The sequence below is a fragment of the Mixophyes fleayi genome, chromosome 7 (genome assembly GCF_038048845.1).
Source record: "Mixophyes fleayi isolate aMixFle1 chromosome 7, aMixFle1.hap1, whole genome shotgun sequence".
Classification (NCBI taxonomy): Eukaryota; Metazoa; Chordata; class Amphibia; order Anura; family Limnodynastidae; genus Mixophyes; species Mixophyes fleayi.
The window spans coordinates 44,961,071-44,982,237 of NC_134408.1; the positions used below are offsets into that span (position 1 = coordinate 44,961,071).

Below are 21,167 nucleotides of genomic sequence, written 5' to 3' on the forward strand. Positions count from 1 at the left end.
TATATAGGGAAAATTGGGCCAAAGTTTTTCAAGATTCTGCTTTAAGGAATACAAAATATGTTTATTTTAAAGGCACACTAGGATTATAAATTCAAACTATTATTCCTATAATTAACTTGACAGGTAAATGTGGAAAGCATGTTGTGAGGCAGTGAGAACAGTTTAGCCTCCTCTCAACATAATCCATGCATGGTTGTTTCATTGAAATATTAAATGGAAACTAAACTAAATCAAAAAGTTGAAAATAGTTTTAATATGCTCTGTATATAAATAAAGAACATAGATAACTAGAACATTGGGATAATAACCATTAGTAAAGATCTGGAAATGTTTAATTCTGAAAAACATATATACTGCATCTCTTACAACATCAAACAGATTGTGGGATTTTCATTTTCTTTTTCTGCTTCAGTTTTGGTGTTTTAGGAGCTTTTTGGGCAGATTTTGTGAGTTTCAACACAGATTTGCCAGGTGCTTTTTTAGGAGTCTTTTTAAGAATGCTGGGTTTGGGTGCAGAGTTCTGCTGCTCAGGCTTCTTCCTCAGAGGCTCTTTTTTGTGCTTGCTTTGAGTTTTTAATTCATCTTTTTCACTTTCATTAATTTTGCGTTTCTGTACAGAAGGTTTTGGAGTGGACTCTGTAAAATCTTTCTTCTTTCCGCCTGCTTTAAACTTTTCCACCGGTGATTTTATGTTGTCCAATTTCTGCAAGAGATTAAACATAACAAAATTTTTTACTTGCTTACTTATAAATTTAATTTTAACTGAAATCAATGTGGGACAGTCTAACAAATGGGGTTTAAACCCCACTCAGGAGCAGGGCACTTTAGGTGGTTATGTTTTAGTCTTTATTTCTTAAATCGGGGGGATGGGGGTTACTAAAAAGTTGTAAATCTGCAATAAAATTACAGCAATTTGCGTGCCTTCATTATCCAACTCACACATAAAAGGATTGAACGATAAGTACAATCCCATATTATCGGAGTTCATCTGGGGAACACTGCTACCATGGGTTGTAGGGTGGGATCAAGGAGCTGGCAGTTAAATAGTGAACTTTAACTTCTTCACTTGTAGCTCTTCCCCTCTGCAACCTCTGGTAACCTCTTTTCAACTTTAAAAGGACCAAGAAGGTTATTAACATACACTCAACACAGAGCATCAACCAACCAGAACCTGAGTGTAAGGGTGGTAATACAAGGTCCCCCAGATGAACGCAGACAAAGTCATTGAACAGCAAGTACAAAAATCCCATTTTCTCTGTCATTTTATCGGGGACACACTGCCCCCATTGGATGCTCAAAAGCCACCCCTAAGGGAGGGTACATTCAGGTTTGGCTGTGCGTACAACTTTCTATCCAAAAAACGCATCCGTGGATGCAAAAACCTGAAAACAATGAGATTTGCAAGTGTATGAACAGAGGACCAGGTAGCCGCTTTACAAAGCTGTTCCGCTGAAACCAAATGCCGCTCAGTGACCTAGAGGTATGCAGAGCCTCTTGTCCTCACAGCACTGGGGTCATGAGTTCGATACCTGGCCATGGCTGTGTAGAGTTTGTATGTTCTCCCTGTGTTTGCGTGGGTTTCCTCCCACAATCCAAAAACATACTAGTAGGTTAATTGGCTGCTATTAAAGTGACCCTAGTCTGTGTGTGTGTGTGTGTGTGTGTTAAGGAATTTAGAGTGTAAGCTCTATTGGGGCAGGGACTGATGTAAGTGCATTCTCTGTACAGCGCTGTGGAATTACTGGCGCTATATAAATGATGATGAAGTGGAATAGGTACGCAAAATTATAGATCTAATCCATCTTGCAATAGTCTGCTTAGAAGCCGGCCAGCCACTTTACTGTGCATCATATAATACCAGCAGAGAGTTGTGTGGCGAACAATGGAATTTCTATCCAAGTAGACAAGGAGAGCTGCGTAAGCAACACAAGTAAACACCTCTCAGGGAGTTCAGGTTAGAGCATAAAGAACTAGGTTGGGGCACTTGCCTTCCTTCTGTCTTTCTTTGTACTGGTGGGATCCTGAATAGGAACCAGCTGAGGAATCTCTTCATCATCATCCGACACATTCTGCTGTTTGGTAGAAGCAGCTGGTCCTTCTTTCTCATCAACTAATGCTTCACAAGTATCTCCAGAGACAGAAGTTACTGGCTTGTTCCCTTTAGCAGATTTCTTCTTCTTCTTCTTTGTTTTATCTGACTTCAATGGAAAAATAATGTTACAATCATGGTAATAAACAACAGTCACCAGTCCCATGGAACACAGGATCATAAAGCATTGAATAGGGGTTCTATACATTAGCACATGAAAAAAAAAACCAGTCAATTTATTAACTCCCTGGGTACAGTTCACATACTGAACTTCCCGCACAGATTATCTGGCCCAGGCTGACTCCATCATCTGTGGGCGCACTCACAAGCGAACACGGTCACTGGACTTCCACCTAACGTGCTATGCACAGAGCAATCGCAACAATACACAATAGAACTACAGAGGCTGCCATAGGTAGCCATCAAATGCACCCAGCTCCAATTGTCACTTGACAGTGCTGAAGTTTACAAAGCAGCCAATGGGGAATAGAGGGGGAGGAGCATCAATTTAGCTGTTAATTTGAAAGTTTCCAAGGCTCTAGAGCTTCCACACTCTATACCCTAGTATCTCCCATTGGTAATCGAGAAATAAAATTGTGATGCTGGGACTTTTAATTCCACAAACGCTAGAGAGTTAAAGCAGTATTGTATTAAGCAAATTTAGGCAATTTGCAGATATTCAGAGTGCCACAGGTGCCAAAGCAGAGGGTATAGAACACAGACAACATGTGGCTCTGCAGTGGGTGTGAAAGTACATATCTCAGTCTCCTTAAAGTTAGACTGTTGTACATTATACCATGCTGCTCAGACTTCACAAGTTTTTCCTTCTTCTCTATTTGCTGGACTACATCACACCTTTTTAAATAAAGATTTGGGGGGGTTGAATGAGGATGGTGGAAATCGGTGTTCAATTAAAATAGTTATAATGAACAGCAGTCTTATGGACCCCTTATCCATCATGTGGAGACTACAAAGTTGCCTGAAGGTTCATTTTCATTCATTACCCAGACCACCAAGAACAAATGCAACTAACTCACACCAGGAGTATAGCTGGAATTCTTTATAAATGTATACAATGGTTACTCAGCAAAGGGATGGAATAAAATTAATTTACCTCACAACAATTTGTGAAAAAAAAAAATACATAGCATAGTGTAAAACGATCTCCAAATGTAAAAAGGCGATTGATTGCGATAACAACGCACTCACAATCCATTAAGATTCTAAAGGAGTCAAAGATTCAGGGGAGCTTAGTAAAGGGTTACTGTTCTCCTCTTCTCCAACTTGGCGAGAAAGAGCGGTTGCTATGATACACAGATTCTATACACATCACTATTAAACTCCTTCGCAAGTTTAGGTCCCTCTCTACAAGCGCCAATTGATAGCGTCTCACTAAAGTCTGCACATTAAACTGAAGGGGAGACATCATAGTGGGTATGCTATGCTTTATTGCTCTTGGATTGTGTCCACTGTGACCATGTGTTGAATTTCTTTTTATCTTAGTTGCGCTAAGATCATGGCATACCGATTAAATGTCCCTCTTTTAGGTGTGCTGTATAGACTCCAAAAAAGTATAGGTTTTGTTTCTTAGTTTACAAGAGCTTCCAGCTTGTATATTACAACTTACCATGATTGGCCAGCAAACGCAGTCCAGCAATGCTGTGTTGACCACAAGTACAAGCTTTATAAATGGAAGTGGCTACGCACTTTTAATGTTCACATTTCAGGGCAGTGCGTAATTTGAACACTATGCAGCATTCCTGGCACATCTGGCTTAACCACATGTTAAGATCTGATTGCACAGAGATCACAGACCCCAAAGCCACTTTTATTTTTAAACCACTAAACATGCAGTCAGTGTATTATTTCACTTGACGAATAGTGCACATCAGATATGTACTAGCTCTTAGGTGTTTTTGTGGTATGTGATGTCTAGCACGGCGGCTCCCAAACTGTGCGCCGCGGCTCCCAGGGGTGCCGCGGCGCTGTCACTGGGGTGCCGCGGGCCAACCATAAAAAAAAAACCACAGACACTTACCAATCCGTCGGGCGCCGGGACCCAGCAGCCTCCTCTCTCCTGCAGCTGTCACTGAATATCGACGTCAGTAACAAGCTGCTGCGGGAGAGAGGAGGCTGCTGGGGCCCGACGGATTGGTACGTTTCTGTGTTCTTTTTTTTTTAAATAGCTGGCGCCTGGCAGGGGGGGGGGGACACAGCGTGAGAGCGGCAGGGGAGGGGGGACACAGCGTGAGAGGGGACACAGCGTGAGAGGGGCAGGGGAGGGGACACACAGCGTGAGAGGGGCAGGGGAGGGGACACACAGCGTGAGAGGGGCAGGGGAGGGGACACACAGCGTGAGAGGGGCAGGGGAGGGGACACACAGCGTGAGAGGGGCAGGGGAGGGGACACACAGCGTGAGAGAGGGCAGAGGAGGGGGGACAGCATGACAGAGGGCAGAGGGGGCAGTGTGTCTGGATGCAGAGGGGGCAGTGTGTCTGGATGCAGAAGGGGCAGAGTGCCTGAGGGCAGAGTGTCTGGATGCAGAGGGGGCATTTTTGCATACAACTAAATAAGTATTTCTGTCCTGACCTAAATACTTATTACAATTCTTTGACCCAACTACTTCTAAAACAAGACTGCTCAATAATTATTTTGGAGGGGTGCCTTGAAAAAATTTGGAGACTCTAAGGGTGCCGCGAACTGCAAAAGTTTGGGAATCACTGGTCTAGCAGATAGTGTGCTGTATTTTACGATTACAAACATGAAAAAGCAAGTCTAACCATTTATTTCGCAAGCTCTGAAATCATACACCATCTAGTGATCAATATTGGAAATTCTGAAACAACCAACTACTGTAAACACACATTTAGATGTTGCTTGAGAGCACCTCTGCCAATGAAAGGACAAAAATGTAAACCTTATTACATAAATGTAATTAGAAATTCATGTTGCTTGAGAGCAACATTTCAAAATAAAAGGTTAAAGCAAATCATCAACACTAAAAACTAGAAGAGATAAGTATAGAATAAGCAAGCTCTCTTTCTGCACACCCATGTTACCCCTTTTGAATAACCCAAAATTTACTTAGGGCCAATCACTACTGGTTTCAAATGTTTTTGATTTATTTGACAATTGTAAACTGCAAGAAGAGCATAGACCTCTAGATGAAAAAGTTCTGAACACTTAACATAATAAACTGAAAGATTATTGAGTATTGAGTGTTTTTATGTGGTCTATAAACTGCAAGATGAACTAATTTAATTAAAACATACACACTTACTTTATTTCTCTTTACTTCTGTCATGCCTAATTCCTTTAGACTGTCAATAGAAGAGTTGAAGACTGGTAGAGCCACAGAAGTCTGGGTTCTTAAGTGAAGAACTTTGATGTTTTTCCATTTCTGAAATCAATGGAAACACATGTATAAGTTTACTTTCTTAAAAGATGACGAAAATACCCTCCTTCCCCTCCACCGGAATGGATTACATCATATGTACACAAGTTAGATAGGTAAAGCAGTGGTAGACAACATAGCTCTCATGCTGTTAAACACAACTACTCGTTTAAGGTTTTTGAACGCAATTACTTTTGGGTTCAATTAATAACAAACACACATGGCATTAACCATATCCCTCCATCACAGAGGGAAACATGGGGTGTTTAGCAAAGAACACCCAAAATATAAGACTATGGACTGTATACACTTATTTTATTTTAACTGTTTTAGCCTTTAAATTTCACATATTTGGATTGATATACCAAGGAGAGCTAGCTTATGTATGGGTCTTACATTGATATAAAATAATAAGTGTTATTCCATGTGAAAATCGAAGCTTCACAAGACCTGGGATGGTTTTCGCCGTCTCATAACCATAAAATAATTTATCAACTATATTATATAAAACACATCCATATATACAGAGGCACGCACCATTGGCAATTTCTCAGCTAAGGCTTGAGCGACAGCCAGTGTGTTCTCAACAATATCTGCCACTTCCATACCAGTGTGACCCACGCGAATTGCACTGCAAGGTGAGGGGGGGGAAAAAAGATAAAATGAGTGACTCATGAACATGATCTCTGAAGCAGCACAAATGTATTTCCAAACACTCACTAGCAGCATCCTCTGTTGGTTATATGAAGCTGTGTGCCCTGGATGTAGTGGTTCAGTACAGAAGCCAGGTGCTTGCCTTTCAGATTCACAGACTGGGGTTCTCTGCAAAAAAATAAATAAAGTTGTATGCTGGTTTTAATATACTGCAACTTAAAACATACTGTTGAGATGCATCAGAATCATATCAAATGTTTGTCCTGTTATGTGAAAAAGAAAAATATATCATTATTTTGATGTTACTTATGTGATTCTTATTCCAGGCTGTCACTCACCTTTTCTCCTTGTAGAAATGTTTTCCAATAAGGGAAGGTAGAAATCGTCGGATTCTATCGTCAGAGAGGAACAGGTCATAACTGCTCAATAAACGGCGCTTTGCTTCAAATGGCTTGTACTCTTTTTTCATTTTTTTAAGGGGAATGACCTGTTAAAATAGATCAGATAAGGATTTTAAATGAAAGCTTAATTTTGATCAGCTCCTGCAATAAACAAAGTACTAAAGCATTGTTGCGATTACATAGTAGTAGGGTGAAAATATTAAACAGAGGAAAAGAAAAAAGGTACTGTTTGCTCTCCATTATCTTCAACCCATGGAAATGTAAACTCAGGATCTAAATATCATTAAAATCAACTGTCTACATTATAACCCTAGGCTTGCTGTAGAACAGCGTATATTTAGATAACAACTGGGGAAAAGTTAAGTAATAAGAAATATTCTAAGGGAGGCATTGATATTAGCGACATGTTTATTTTCATAAATTATCTCACTGTCAAATATATAAAGACGGTGATTGACAGGTCCTCCTTTGTCAAGTACAAACTTTGAATAGCCCACTACCTTTGAAAGACACTGTGGCTCAGTGTTAGCATGCCCATCAATCAAAATAGCTTGTATACTGAACAACCCAACCAGCCTGTACACCAGTGGTTCCCAAACTTTTGCAGTTCACGGCACCCTTAGAGACTCCAAATTTTTTCAAGGCACCCCTCCAAAATAATTATTGAGCAGTCCTGTTTTAGAAGTAGTTGGGTCAAAAAATTGTAATAAGTATTTAGGTCAGGACAGAAATACTTATTTAGTTGTATGCAAAAATGCCCCCTCTGCATCCAGACACTCTGCCCTCAGGCACTCTGCATCCAGACACACTGCCCCCTCTGCATCCAGACACACTGCCCTCTCTTACACTGCCCCCTCTGCCCTCTGTCACGCTGTCCCCCCTCCTCTGCCCTCTCTCACAATGTCCCCTCCTCTGCCCTCTCACACGCTGTCCCCTCCTCTGCCCTCTCACACGCTGTCCCCTCCTCTGCCCCTCTCACGCTGTGTCCCCCTCCTCTGCCCCGCTGTGCCTCTCCTCTGCCCCACTGTGCCCCTCCTCTGCTCCACTGTCCCCCTTCTCTGCCCTGCTGTCCCCATCCTCTGCCCCGCTGTCACCACCCTCTGTCCCGCTGTCACCATCCTGTCACCAACCTCTGTCCCGCTGTCACCATCCTCTGCTCTCCTCCTCTGTCCCGCTGTCACCATCCTCTGTCCCGCTGTCACCATCCTCTGCTCTCCTCCTCTGTCCCGCTGTCACCATCCTGTCACCAACCTCTGTCCCGCTGTCACCATCCTCTGCTCTCCTCCTCTGTACCGCTGTCAACATCCTGTCACCAACCTCTGTCCCGCTGTCACCATCCTCTGCTCTCCTCCTCTGTCCCGCTGTCACCATCCTCTGCTCTCCTCCTCTGTCCCGCTGTCACCATCCTGTCACCAACCTCTGTCCCGCTGTCACCATCCTCTGCTCTCCTCCTCTGTCCCGCTGTCACCATCCTCTGCTCTCCTCCTCTGTCCCGCTGTCACCATCCTCTGTCCCCCTCCTCTGTCCCGCTGTCACCATCCTGTCACCATCCTCCGTCCCCCTCCTCTGTCCCGCTGTCACCAACCTATGTCCCGCTGTCACCATCCTCTGCTCTTCTCCTCTGTCCCGCTGTCACCATCCTCTGCTCTCCTCCTCTGTCCCGCTGTCACCATCCTCTGTCCCCCTCCTCTGCCACGATCCCTCTCACTCTGCCCCGCGCCAGCCATAAAAAACAAAAACAAAATCACATAAACTTACCAATCCGTCGGGCGCCGGGACCCAGCAACCTCCTCTCTCCTGCAGCTTGTTACTGACGTCGATATTCAGTGACAGCTGCAGGAGAGAGAAGGGTGCTGGGTCCCGGCGTCCGGCGGATTGGTAAGTTTCTGTGTTTTTTTTTTTTATGTCTGGCCCGCGGCACCCCAGTGACACCGCCGCGGCACCCCTGGGAGCACAGTTTGGGAACCGCCGCTGTACACTTTGGTTCTCCTGCTTCATATCAGCACCAGTGAGAATAAGGGGCTGGCAGAGGAGGGAGAAAGCACTAACTGGAATGCAATTAGCATAGTGTGCATGATTTCCACATGTGTCTGTCTGAAGTTGGTACTTAAAGGAACACTAGGGGCTAGATTTATTAAGCTGCGGGTTTGAAAAAGTGGGGATGTTGCCTATAGCAACCAATCAGATTCTAGCTGTCATTTTGTAGAAAGTACTAAATATATGAAAGCTAGAATCTGATTGGTTGCTATAGGCAACATCCCCACTTTTTCAAACCCGCAGCTTAGTAAATCAAGCCCTAGATCCGTGTTGCCGTTTTTCTTTTAAAAAAATATTAAATATTTTCCTTATGGTCTAATGGAGTTTTAAATACATATTTATAGCACAATATGTACATAAAGTCTTTCCCTTACACAGAGATGTACCTGTCACAGTTCACCCAATTCAGCGAAAGATTTAGGATGCAAGCTCTTTAGGGTAGGGGCAAGTTACTATTATTTCCCATTTTTTTTGTTGTACCATGTGCTTTATAGCAGCTGGCAGCTTGCAGTACGGAGAATGCTACGGCATAACAAGACAGATTGCAATTGCGCAATTGACTAGATTCTCAGTGTTCTGCTACAATAAACTTTCTTGTAGTATCTATTTACCTCAGTTATCTGGGAGAGCCCATGCTGACTCAGCAATGTTCTGTAGAACTTTTCTGTCTGTTCAGTGGTCATGTTTGGTTCATCTCTGGTGAAGAGACAAACTTCACATGTACCTGGTCGAATCCCATGAGGGAGAGGACTGCAAGAGAAGAGGAAAACAATATGTTTTGAATGTGTGTGGCACCAGAGAATGTCACACTGCAACTCCACCTATGTAATATTACTGTAGGATTTCAAGGTGTGACAGCTGGTGGGCTAGCTTTGATTTGAAATAGTTATCCAAAACAAATATAAACAATCTGACCTTAATCAAGCATCCAGCACTGACAACTCCTAGCAACTGGAGCACTTGGTTTGGCCAAACTAGGCCAGCTCACAGTATTTGGTACTTCAAGTTAGTTTAGTTTACCCAGGACATAACAGACAGAGGCTTTAGTCAGGAAGGTGTTCGTATGTAGATCGTTTTTCTTTGAATCTCAATTTCACACAGAAGACAGACGAGAGAGGTTAAATTGTCCCAAAGTTCCCCTTTGGCTTAATCTCCACCTCATACGGCGATGACTGAAACACTTTACATTGCCACATTAGACAAGGTGTCCTAATCCACATATTAGTGAACACTTTGTATTTATAAAAGGGGTTTAATAGGAATAAACACATTGATAGTTACCTGTTTTCATGTATGTCCCAGATACATCATATAGTTTTGTTTTTTGTTACACAAAAAAAAACAATGAAGCATTGCAACCACACAAAATGCTTATAACATGAAAGAAGTTTTAAAATATCTGGACTCTGGCAGACTTGTGTTGCCCTGTAGGTAAATGTAGAGCAACTAGATTGTTTATTGCATTTTGGAACCATTAACAGACTTCTGGAAGAAGATCCAAAAGCTTTATGCTGCAGGGGTGAAACGACTGGACAGATTAGTGGGTAACTTGTCTAGAAAGAACGTAAAAGTTTGACAGGCTAGCTGAATACTTTGTCTGGACTCCAGGGACCTTCACTGAGGGCTGGATTGCATGTTGCAATGGTTACTGGTACACAATCTGCCCTTTTCTTTTGCTATGTATCTAGAGTGAGAGTAGACCTAATTTTCTAACATGAGTTTGAGGCACAGTACCATAAACTACATCACCATAATCTATATTTGGCATAGATTGTGCATTTGTATCTATAGAGTAGGCCCAGTTTGTATTTCATTTTGGGTGTCTAAATGCAAATTTAAATCATAGGTATAAATAAAGCCATACACCAAGCTATTTATCTTTGGGTACAAGTGTCAGATTAGAGCAGGAGTTTTTTTCTGTCTCTGATGATGGAAACTTTGCAAGTTTAGCCTTTGTCTCAAATAACATTAGGCACCTGAAACCAATGTAGTAAGTACCCCCTCACAAGGAATTCCAAGGTAAGGTTGAACTTCCTGATGTTAGGGATGACAGTGGGGTAAGGCAAGGTATAGGGCTTCTGCTTGGTTGTCCTTGATCTATTGCTATAGTAACTTGAGAATCTAAGCAAGTGGGGTGGCTTCTATTAAAATTACCACTTGCTAGGGTATCGGAAAATAGAATACCACTGCAAAAGAAAAAAGTTGAATAAGTTTTGTTTAAACTACAGTATATGAACAAATCATTCATAGGTAAATGTACACTGATCAGCCTCAACATTAAAACCACTGACAAGTGAAGTGAATAACATTGATTATCTCATTACAATAGCACCTGTCAAGGGGTGGGGTATATTAGGCAGCAAGTGAACAGTTAGTTCTTGAAGTTAATGTGTTGAAATCAGGTAAAAATGGGCAAGAGTAAGGATCTGAGCAACTTTGACAAGAGCCGAATTGTGATGGCTAGATGACTGGGTCAGATCATCTCCATAACAGCAGGTCCTGTGTTCCTAGTGTGCAGTAGTTAGTACCCATCACAGGTGTTACAAAGGCAAACTACCGGTAAAACAGACTCAGGGTCACGGGCACCCAAGGCTCACTGATGCGCATGGGGAGTAAAGGCTAGCCTGACTGGTCCAATCCCAAGTACACGCTTTCATAGCAAAGGTATTCCCTGATGGCAGTGCCCTCTATCAGCAGAATAATGCACCCTGACACACTGCAAAAATTGTTCAGGAATGGTTTAAAAAACAGGACAAAGAGTTCAAGGTGTTGGCCTCCAAATTCCCCAGATCTCCATCGAGCATCTGTGGAATGTGCTGGGAACACAGGTCCAATCCATGGAGCCCCACCTTACAATTTACAGGACTTAAATGATCTGCTGCCAAACAGTGGTTTTAATGTCATGGCTGATGGATATATAAAATAATCAGTAGACATATGAGCTTACATTCTGATGGTCTGTGTGCGATTCGGAATTTTCCATACAGTAACCATTAATGATATCTGGTCATATTCATTTAAAAGCAATGAATTGGCACTCTTCTTCGTTTTCTGATATGCGAAAAGGGCCTGGGTTGCCTTTTTAACCTGAAAAATATCAGAAACAGAAAACTTAAAACAGTTCACTACAAAATAACTTTGTTTTGTTTTATTTTTTCTCTTATAAAAAAAGGACATTAGTAGAACATGTTAAATCTCAAGATATCTAAAACCAACAGTAGTAGGCCATCTTCCTTTAATCCCTATGCAGCTGAGGCTTGACCCACTGCTGTGCTGAGACCATTTTGTCACTTTGTGGGCTGGTCATTTTCCAACATCAATAACTTATTTATAAGTACCCAAACAAATTATAGCTTTTTTCCCCCCAGAAGAACAAAGAAAATTTACCCAAAGTGGATAAAAAAAAAGAAAGTGAACCAAAAGCAAACGCGTACATTTCATTTCTAAACGTCACAAAGAAATACTTTGTGGTTCTTGCTTTGGCTTCAATACACCTTTTAGAAAACAGCATAAATAAGGATTCCACACACAGGTTTTCATAAGAAAATATGCACTTAGAAGGAGAATGCTAAATTTTGTGCTAGCTTGTAGTCTTGAATATAATGCATAAATAGTATGGAAATTTTGAAAACCTACCACATCAAACAAAGTCACGCTTGAGTTTATGGGAGCCAGTATGGAGGCTTCCATAAACTCCCCCATTCCTGAACTTATTAATGATATCTGTAGTGTAGTGTGTTTTTGTTTGGTAAGAATGTCTAAGGGGTCACAATGTTTTGAATGAGAAGACTCTTCTCTTTCAAATGTGGGTGCTCCTGAGTCTGTAGATGAAATGACTGGGAAGATTGGGCACTTTTTTTTTTTTTTTTTTTATTTACTTACTTTACATTTTTTTCCTTTAGTGCTGTGGCTGTGATGGTAATGCTTCCTGCGCAATAACATCATTAATCTTTGCTTTTAACTACTTTGAATCCCTTCAGTGCTATGAACTAGTCAAGTGGGACTTGTCTTTAGCACTAGAGGGGTTAAATAACACTTGAACCACCTAATGGACATTATAGTGAACACATCATAACTTTAACGGTTTCTAGCTTCACGCACAATGATTGGCCAGCAAACTTTTTTCCCCCCAATAGTTAAATTTGACTTCCCCAATTACTAATTTATTCAGGTCCACTGGGAAAAAAAAATATGATAATTCGGGTGTGGTATGGTAACCCAGCACTTATAAACCTGACAGTACACACCGATGGAAAAATGATGATCAGTACAACAGCGAAAATGTAAAAGTAGCGACTTACCATCTAAGTAACAAGTACTATTTCCAGCACCTTAAATTCCCCGCAAATGTATAAAGCGACTTTGCAAAACATGTACACTAAGAAATCACGTCACTTCTAATGGACATAGTGCAAACTGCGGGTTTAAAGCGGAAATGGGTGGACCCACCACCTGGATTACATTATACAGGCTGTGGGTCCACCCATTGCCGCTTTAAAACCGCAGTTTGTCCATTAGAAGTGTTGCGATTTCTTAGTGTACATGTTTTGCAAAGTCGCTTTTTACATTTGCAAGGAATCAATCCCGGGTCAGTCACAGGATAATGAACACGGTTTGAACCCGTGTTGCAACCATTCACAATGTACTTTAATCATGGCCGACTAGTGACTTTTGTGTAGCCTGGAGTTTATGTTTTATTGCGTTTATTTGCTGTTTTATCTATCTTTTCTTCTACCCAATGCTCCATTCTTTCTGCTTCTCCTTCTAGACTCTTCTGCCACAGCATAACGATGACGTCATCCTCCAGTGTCCCAGACACCCAATCAGCTTCTTTCTGTGAGACCCAGGTTGAAAAACCGGGTTCTCACCATTCATACTGCAGGCTAACCAGGGATGACACGGGAATTACCCCACCAAAAGTCCCAGGTCTTCAGACCCAGGAATTTTCACGAACACCATTCATACTGCATGAAAAACCCGGGTTTTTGCCGGGGCAAGCCCAGACGACCCGGGTTTAGGCGCAGTATGAAGGGTGTTCGTGAAAAATCCCAGGTCTGAAAACCCAGGATTTAGACCCGGGACTGTTGGTGGGGTAATTCCCAGGTCGCCTGCACTATGAATGGTGAGACCCAGATTTTTCAACCTGGGTCTCACCAAACACAATCATAAAGTTTAAAGAAAATCAAAAACCCCATCACAAGAGGAGCTCCTCTTGTGATGTTGCCATGGAGACCAGGCATACCCGTGTTCAGTATGAACAGGGTCTACCCAGGAATTTCTCTCCATGGAAGCCTCTGACCCCCAGCAATATCCTGTGTTCATATACCTGTGATATTTCCGGGGCGGCAGTATGAAAGCGGTATCATACGGTGCCTAAACCCTGGTCATCTGGGCTTGCCCTGCCAAAAACCCGGGTTTTTCAGTCAGTATGAATGGGGTATAATGGAACCAGGGTCGAATAACCAGGGAACACCTTTCAGACAAAAGTGTATCCAGCTCCAACCTGGGAATAATCCTGGTGGCATGACCTGGGTCGCCCCAGTCACACAGAAACACAACCTGGTTTATTTCCAGGTCCATGCCTCTGTGTGAAAGGGGTATGTGTGCACAAAAATTAGCATATACAGAAAAGTGGTGGAAATACTGTGGTTCTAAAGCTCAAAGCTATAATGGGGCATGTGGGCCCTGCAACAATTAAGAATTCCACCCCAGATCTTATCCTCGGGAAGAGAAAAGCAACTGGGTCAAATGGGAATCTGAACTGGTTCCCATAGCCCTAGATACACAATGTGATGGCTAAAAATAAAACTGTAGCCTTTTGAACTACAAATAAGGTTATTCAGATATTCTTAAAGCACCATAACTGCAACACTACTTTTAGGAATGAGCAACTAAATCTGAAGCTTACAGTGGATAAAGGGATTCACTTATAGCCATAAAAGGTACTTGAAGCTGGAAACTACATTATTATTATTATCATTTATTTGTTAGGCGCCACAAGGTTTCCGCAGCGCCGTACACGGCACAAACAGTACACTATACAGGGTAAAACAATACAGAACAATAAACACAAAGTACCAGAACTTCAGAAACTCCAGGCAGGCAAATATTGTAAAGACGGAGCGGAAGAACAGGTGTGGAGACAGGAGGGGAAAGGGGCCCTGCTCATACGAGCTTACATCCTAAGGGAGGGTAAACAAAATCAGGCACAAGAGGGAGCCGGTGAAGCAAAGGGGAGAGAAAAGGAGCCAGGGGAGAAACAGAAGAGGTGGGAGGTTAAGTGGATAGTTGGTAGGCCTTAAGGAACAGGTGAGTTTTAAGTGCCCGCTTGAAGGAGCACAGATTGGGTGAGAGACGGATGGAGCGAGGGAGGTCGTTCCAGTGAAGGGGGGCAGCTCGGGAGGGGGAGGAGTGAGTTGAATGTGGCAAAGAGGCTGTGTTTTAGTGTTCTACAGTATGTATAGCAAAACAATACATTTGCATTAGTTGGCTCTAAAACAGGGCCATACATAATGTACATTTAAACTGACGTGAACACTTTTGAAATTATGGTATTAATAAGCCATTCTGAACATATTGTACAAGCATGACAGCGAAAAATTAATGCACTGTGCAAATTGCATTTACCATATCATTTTCTCAGGATACAGAAGTTAAAAGCTGCCGATATTAAACGTCAACTAACGTCTAAGCCAGGGGTCCTCAAACTGCGGCCCGCTGAGGACATTTATATGGCCCGCCGGGTGTTTATGCCGCCGCTGCCTGTCTGTCATTTTTTTTACATGAGAAGGACGGTCATTGGTGGAAGAAGAAGAGGGGGCGGCGGCGGCCGCCGATTGGCTGGCCGGCTGAATCGCTGGATCATGAGAATTGTTGTCCGGCTGCAATCTAGCTTCATCCGGTGAGAGGAACCGAACAGCGCAGCCGGACTCCAACTCTCATCTCCCAGGATTCAGAGGAAGCCAGGACATTTGGGAGGGCCGCCTGAGCGGTGACTTGTGGGCAGTGAAGGTCGGAAGCGGGAGCGCGAAGAGCGGGAAACGGAGGCATCACAGCGCAGAGGCAGCTTGGAGGAAGTTGGGAGCATTATTACCTCAGTGTGAGCCTGAGGTAAAAGCGGAGTTTCACCAATCAGACTGCAATGATGGGCATTGCAGTCTGTATGTCCCTGTGTGGGCAAAGTTATTGCTGGTATATTGTTTTTGTAGCGCTGTGTGTGTGTGTGTGTGTGTGTGTGTGTGTGTATATATATACATATATATATATACATATATATATATATACATATATATATATATATATATACATATATATATATATATATATATATATATATAGGTATTTTACTAATAGCAATTTGGAATCCCTAGGAAACAATGATGTCAAGGAAAAGAAAAATTGACTCGGAGTGTAGGATATTCAAAGAACAGTGGACTTATGATTACTTTTTCATGCAGTACAAGGAAAGAGCTGTATGTCTGATATGCCAGAATATAGTGTCTGTGTTCAAAGAGTATAATTTGCGTCGACACTATGAAACTCAACATAAAGATAAATATGATTATTTGGTTGGAGAAGCGAGAAAAGATAAAATATTAAAATTAATTTAGATTTAAAGAGCTTCATCTCCATGAACAGGACATACAGCTTTTCCGTAACCCATTTTCTATTGACATTGAAAATGTGGATACAATTTACCAAATGGAACTGGCTGAGCTGCAGAATTGTCACTCTCTGAAAGACGCATTCAAGTCAAGCAGCCTTCATAATTTCTATGCATCTCTCCCCTCTGAGACATATCCTCATCTCAGGAACCATGCACTCAAAATGGCAACCATCTTTGGCAGCACTTATGTCTGTGAACAGACTTTTTCTAGAATGAAACATTTGAAATCTCCAACCAGATCAAGACTAACGGATGCACACTTGCATCACTTGTTACGACTAGCAGTGCCAAATATGGAACCAGACATTGACCATCTCATTAGCCAAAAGCAGGCCCATAGTTCCCATTGAAATACTGGTAAATTTGTTGATTTAACTTTACTTCATTTTAAATATTGTATTTGCTCCCGATTTGTTTCTTCACTTCAAAATAAGATATATGCAGTGTGCATAGGAATTTGTTCATAGTTTTTGTTTTGACTATAGTCCGGCCCTCCAACGGTCTGAGGGACAGTGAACTGGCCCCCTGTTTAAAAAGTTTGAGGACCCCTGGTCTAAGCGCACAGAGCATTGGGCTTTGGGTATATAAGAGATAAACACAGACAGAATGACGACCGCGCTCACCACCAACCACTGTATTACGTTTAACTCAAACCTATCAGGCACTAGCACCGTTCGGCAGTGTAAATAACAATATAATATCAACATTAACCGTTCTCACCTGTGCGCTATCCAGACCATGCATCACGGTCTCCGCCATCTTGCTCCCTACACGTGTGGCTCTAGGGAACACTGCGCATGCGTATTAGCCCGTCAATAGGTAAAACTTTATTAAGTAACTCGAATAACAGACAGAGTCGACGAGGAAGTGACGTGTCGTAAGCGACACTGGGCATCATGTAGCTGTCGCCACATCTGCATATGTAATGACGCTTAGGAGCGATGCGCTGTATGCGGGGAGTATTACCAACAGTGGGAGATGATGTAAATGTGTCCTCATTTGCCTAACTAAGGAGTCTGTTTATCAATGTTGGGCGTCATAGAAGAAAATGTAGGCTACTGAAGTGATGCTGAATGGCGATACTGGCAGCAGTAAGCCAGTCAGTCCGGGATCATTCTGCGCGTGTTCGCTGGAACGCTGGAAGGACGGATTTGCGTTTACAGTTCCAGATTCGTAAAATAAATTATTGTTTGGTGAAAAAAATTGTAAAGGGAAAAAATTGTTAATATTTTCAAAAAATTCCTTTGCTGACCCCTGAAATGTCAATAGCAATAGGAGGAGATGGCTGTACTTGCTATGTAGGCTTCCCAAGATTAGCATGATGGGGAAGTGGCTGTAGACGGCAAGAGTCTTTATTGGCTATGGGGCTTTGTTAAATATGGAGAAGCCCTAAATCTGGTAAAAACAAACAGTTAACTCCAGTTACCCCTATAATAAAGATATCCCTTATTAGATACAGATAAAAAGTTAGTACTAATTGGCTGGTATCATCACTAAACTTTTATTTATTATATTATCTCTGGGAGAACCCAGAAGGGGGGAAGCTAAAACGATGCAATTCCCACTAGGAAGTGGGCAGGTTGCGGGACAATTGCCTGCTCGTCTGGGCGACCTACCCAGAATTTGTGAGTCTCAGACATTCCGGGAGAGTTGGGAAGTATGCACTACATTGAAGTGTTATAAATGACACTGTATCTGGTGTTCAGATGGTACAGAAAAGACAATTTTAGTGTGTCATAAACTATAAGCAGGTGCCTAGAATCACCCCACCCATCACACTAGTTTTACAAATAGAGACATACATAGTTGTATTGGTATTCAGGGGCGTAACTAGACATTTGGTGGTCCCTAGCAGCCACCCCTCGGCTGTGGGCCCCATAACAACTGCATATATGGTAGTTATGCCCTTGCTGCAATGTCTAATGCTGCAAAAAACAATTCCACTGCCTTGTGCTCATCAGTGTAATTTTTAGGCCTTTCCAGACAATGGTACATATATAATGTTTGTGTCATGTACTGTAGCTTATGTAGAGTATGTAAGAATTCCTAATTCCTGGTCATTTGTTTTTCATTATTATTAACAGGATTAACTGGGAAGGACAAGGGGAAATAGATGAAAGTGGTTCAGGGGAGGAAGGAGGGAAAGGAGTTTGGTGGCGATGCACATCTCCCTTTTGTCTCTTAAGTAGATTTCTCTATTGGCTAAAAGCTCACTAATCTACATCTTAGATTATAAGAGAGTCAGTGTTCCCATATCTGGTTCTATTTTTCTCCTCTATAATGTAACTCCAAATTTTCTCCATAGAGGCTATCAACCAAATTTAATTCTTACCTACTTGGAGAACAGGAAGAAACACATTTTGTTCCCTTAATTTAGGTATCATTATCACCTTTTAATATAGCGCCACTAATTCCGCAGCACTGTACAGAGAACTCATTCGCATCGGTCCCTGTCCCATTGAAGCTTACAGTCTAAATTCCCTAACATAGACACACACAGAGAGATATATGAAGGTCAATTTGATAGCAGCCAATTAACCTACTAGTATGTTTTTGGAGTGTGGGAGGAAACCGGAGCAAACATAGAGAGAACATACAAACTCCACACAGATAAGGCCATGGTCAGGAATCAAACTCATGACCCCAGTGCTGTGAGGCAGAAGTGCTGACAACTAAGCCACTGTGCTGCCACTTTTCAGCATTTAAAACATGAAATGCAAAATTATCCAAGATTTTGCTAAAATAAGGAATTCGTAAATATGAGGGCTGACCAATGGGACAATTGTATATGTTTTGTAAGAAATCTAATAAAGTCTTCATCCAAAAAGTAGAAATTTTAGGGAAACTCCACCAAATCTGAAGAAAGTTTTCTCCTTGCCCACACTCTTGCCAACATAGGGAAGAAGCAGACGGATATAGTTTAGTTACTCTGACTGGTACCATATACCACCTTGTATAAACTTCATATGAATTTTAATTATAGTTACACGTGCAGACCATAAGCCTGGTTTTGTGGGAGGTTGTCACGCAATAAAGGGGATACATACAGTCAAAGAATCAGTGCTTGCATCCTCTCAAGTACCCAACTCTAATAACATTCTTCTTGGTCTTGACATTAATAAAGCCTTTGATACGGTGACATGGACACACCTCTTTAACCCTTTATTTGGCAATGTTGCTCTCAAGCAACATGTTTTTCATATTACTTTATGAAATAACGTTGACATTTTTATCATTTCCTTGGCAGAGGTGCTCTAAAACAACATCTAAATGTGTGTTTACAGTAGTCAGTTTCAGAAGTTTCAATATTGATCACTAGATGGTGTATGAATACAGTACAAAAAGGCTGGTGAAGTATACCTGACTGGATAGGATCTATGAAGTACATCTAAGATATTTTTTTGTCTAGAGAAAGCGAGTTAGCAAAACGCGCATCAGTGTTCACCTCGCTATATGCTCACTCCTCATATTAATAAGAAATAACAGCTCCTAACTTTTGAGACCCAATCACTTACTTTAAATTGTAGAGACAGGAAAACTGTGTGATTACTGATAATGTATGATTGAGTAACAAATGAATGATTAAAAGAAAGAGAACAATATATTCAGATAGGTTCTCTCCTGCATGGCAAGTAATAGGAGAATATCCCTATACTCCGTACTATGCACCTTCTGCCATCAGGTGCAAATACTAAAAGATTTATATAAAGAAGAGTAACCATAAGTAATACCTATAAAATGAAATGATCTGAAACCAAATCACAGCTTAGGAAATAATCAGATATAGCTGATGCAGGTTACGCAATATTGATCAGGGGTTACATACCAACCTAAGAGAAATAATTGAGGAATTCTTTAGTAGTTCTAGATTATAAGACAAATATTGAAATATAAAAAAAGAGGCGACAAAATGAATGTGACATTAATCTTAATAATAAATCAGCATAAGAGCGAGGCTTAGCAGTTTAACGCTGCTATTTTATGACTATTTGCACTTATTCACTGTTAATTGTTTTTTTAAAATATTTTGCAAAACATGACTGACAGAAAATGAAGAATTACATATTATTTAATATGATTATAAATAAAGTTTTTACACTTTAACAAATTTCGAAAATCAGAGAGGGCACCAATAGCAGCACATTTCCTCTCTTTTTCTCTTCTGGAATAATTTAATATAATGTGTGGCTACACCACCTGAGTAATAAAGAGATGTTCATAAACTAAATTAACAAACTATAATATCGTTCAGTTGATTGCTACCTTAGGATAGTGATATCTTAGTGCGGTGGGCCGCTTTTTGTATAGCTAAGATATAACTACTCTCACCCAGGCATTTGTGGTGGAATTGAACCACTGGTCCCTGAAGAGAAGCAGATGGGCTCCTGTGTAGGTAACCTGCCTATCAAGCTGTTTATCTGCAGGCTTTGAAGCTTGACGCTTAGTTGCCAAACTTGTCTTTTTTTTCTGTTAACCTACATGATGAGGAGAAGATGACGACACTCTATAGGTCTGACCCCTCAACTTCCTTGATGCATGAAAACGGAAACCAAGGGTCCCTATGTCCAGGAGCATAAACAAGGAGGGAAATAATTTTGTCCAGTTCAGGACTAACAAAATCTTTTTTAGAGAATGACAAAGACTCCATAATCCTTCATTTACTCTATGACTACCACCCAAGTCCTCAGCTAAAGGGTACGGCTTGCCAAGACTGCAGAGGCTGAATGAGCTGCTACCTCAATGAGCTGCCTTTGCTCCGCCAGAGTGAGTAAATCCTCTTTGGATCTGCCAGGCTCCAGTCCCTTCACCAATAGCTCCAGCCACCTCTCCACTGCCTAAAAGACCTAAGCCAAAGCAAGAATGGGTCTAAGGGAGGCCCCTGACGCCCTTGTAAATGCATTTATGGGTGGCCACAGTATTCCAATC

General features: G+C 41.7%; 1 protein-coding gene across 1 annotated transcript; it reads right to left on the minus strand.

Annotated features, from left to right (window-relative positions):
• Nucleotides 1–233: 233 nt before the first annotated feature.
• Nucleotides 234–17,052, minus strand: RSL1D1 (ribosomal L1 domain containing 1). Its single transcript, XM_075179777.1, has 9 exons — nucleotides 16,962–17,052; nucleotides 11,523–11,662; nucleotides 9,187–9,325; nucleotides 6,476–6,624; nucleotides 6,204–6,305; nucleotides 6,021–6,114; nucleotides 5,370–5,489; nucleotides 1,989–2,198; nucleotides 234–703 (listed from the first exon to the last, which is right to left on the minus strand). The coding sequence occupies exons 1-9, from the start codon at nucleotides 16,998–17,000 to the stop codon at nucleotides 371–373; spliced, it is 1,326 nt and encodes a 441-aa protein (XP_075035878.1). The 5' UTR covers nucleotides 17,001–17,052; the 3' UTR covers nucleotides 234–370.
• Between the last annotated feature and the right edge of the window lie 4,115 nt (nucleotides 17,053–21,167).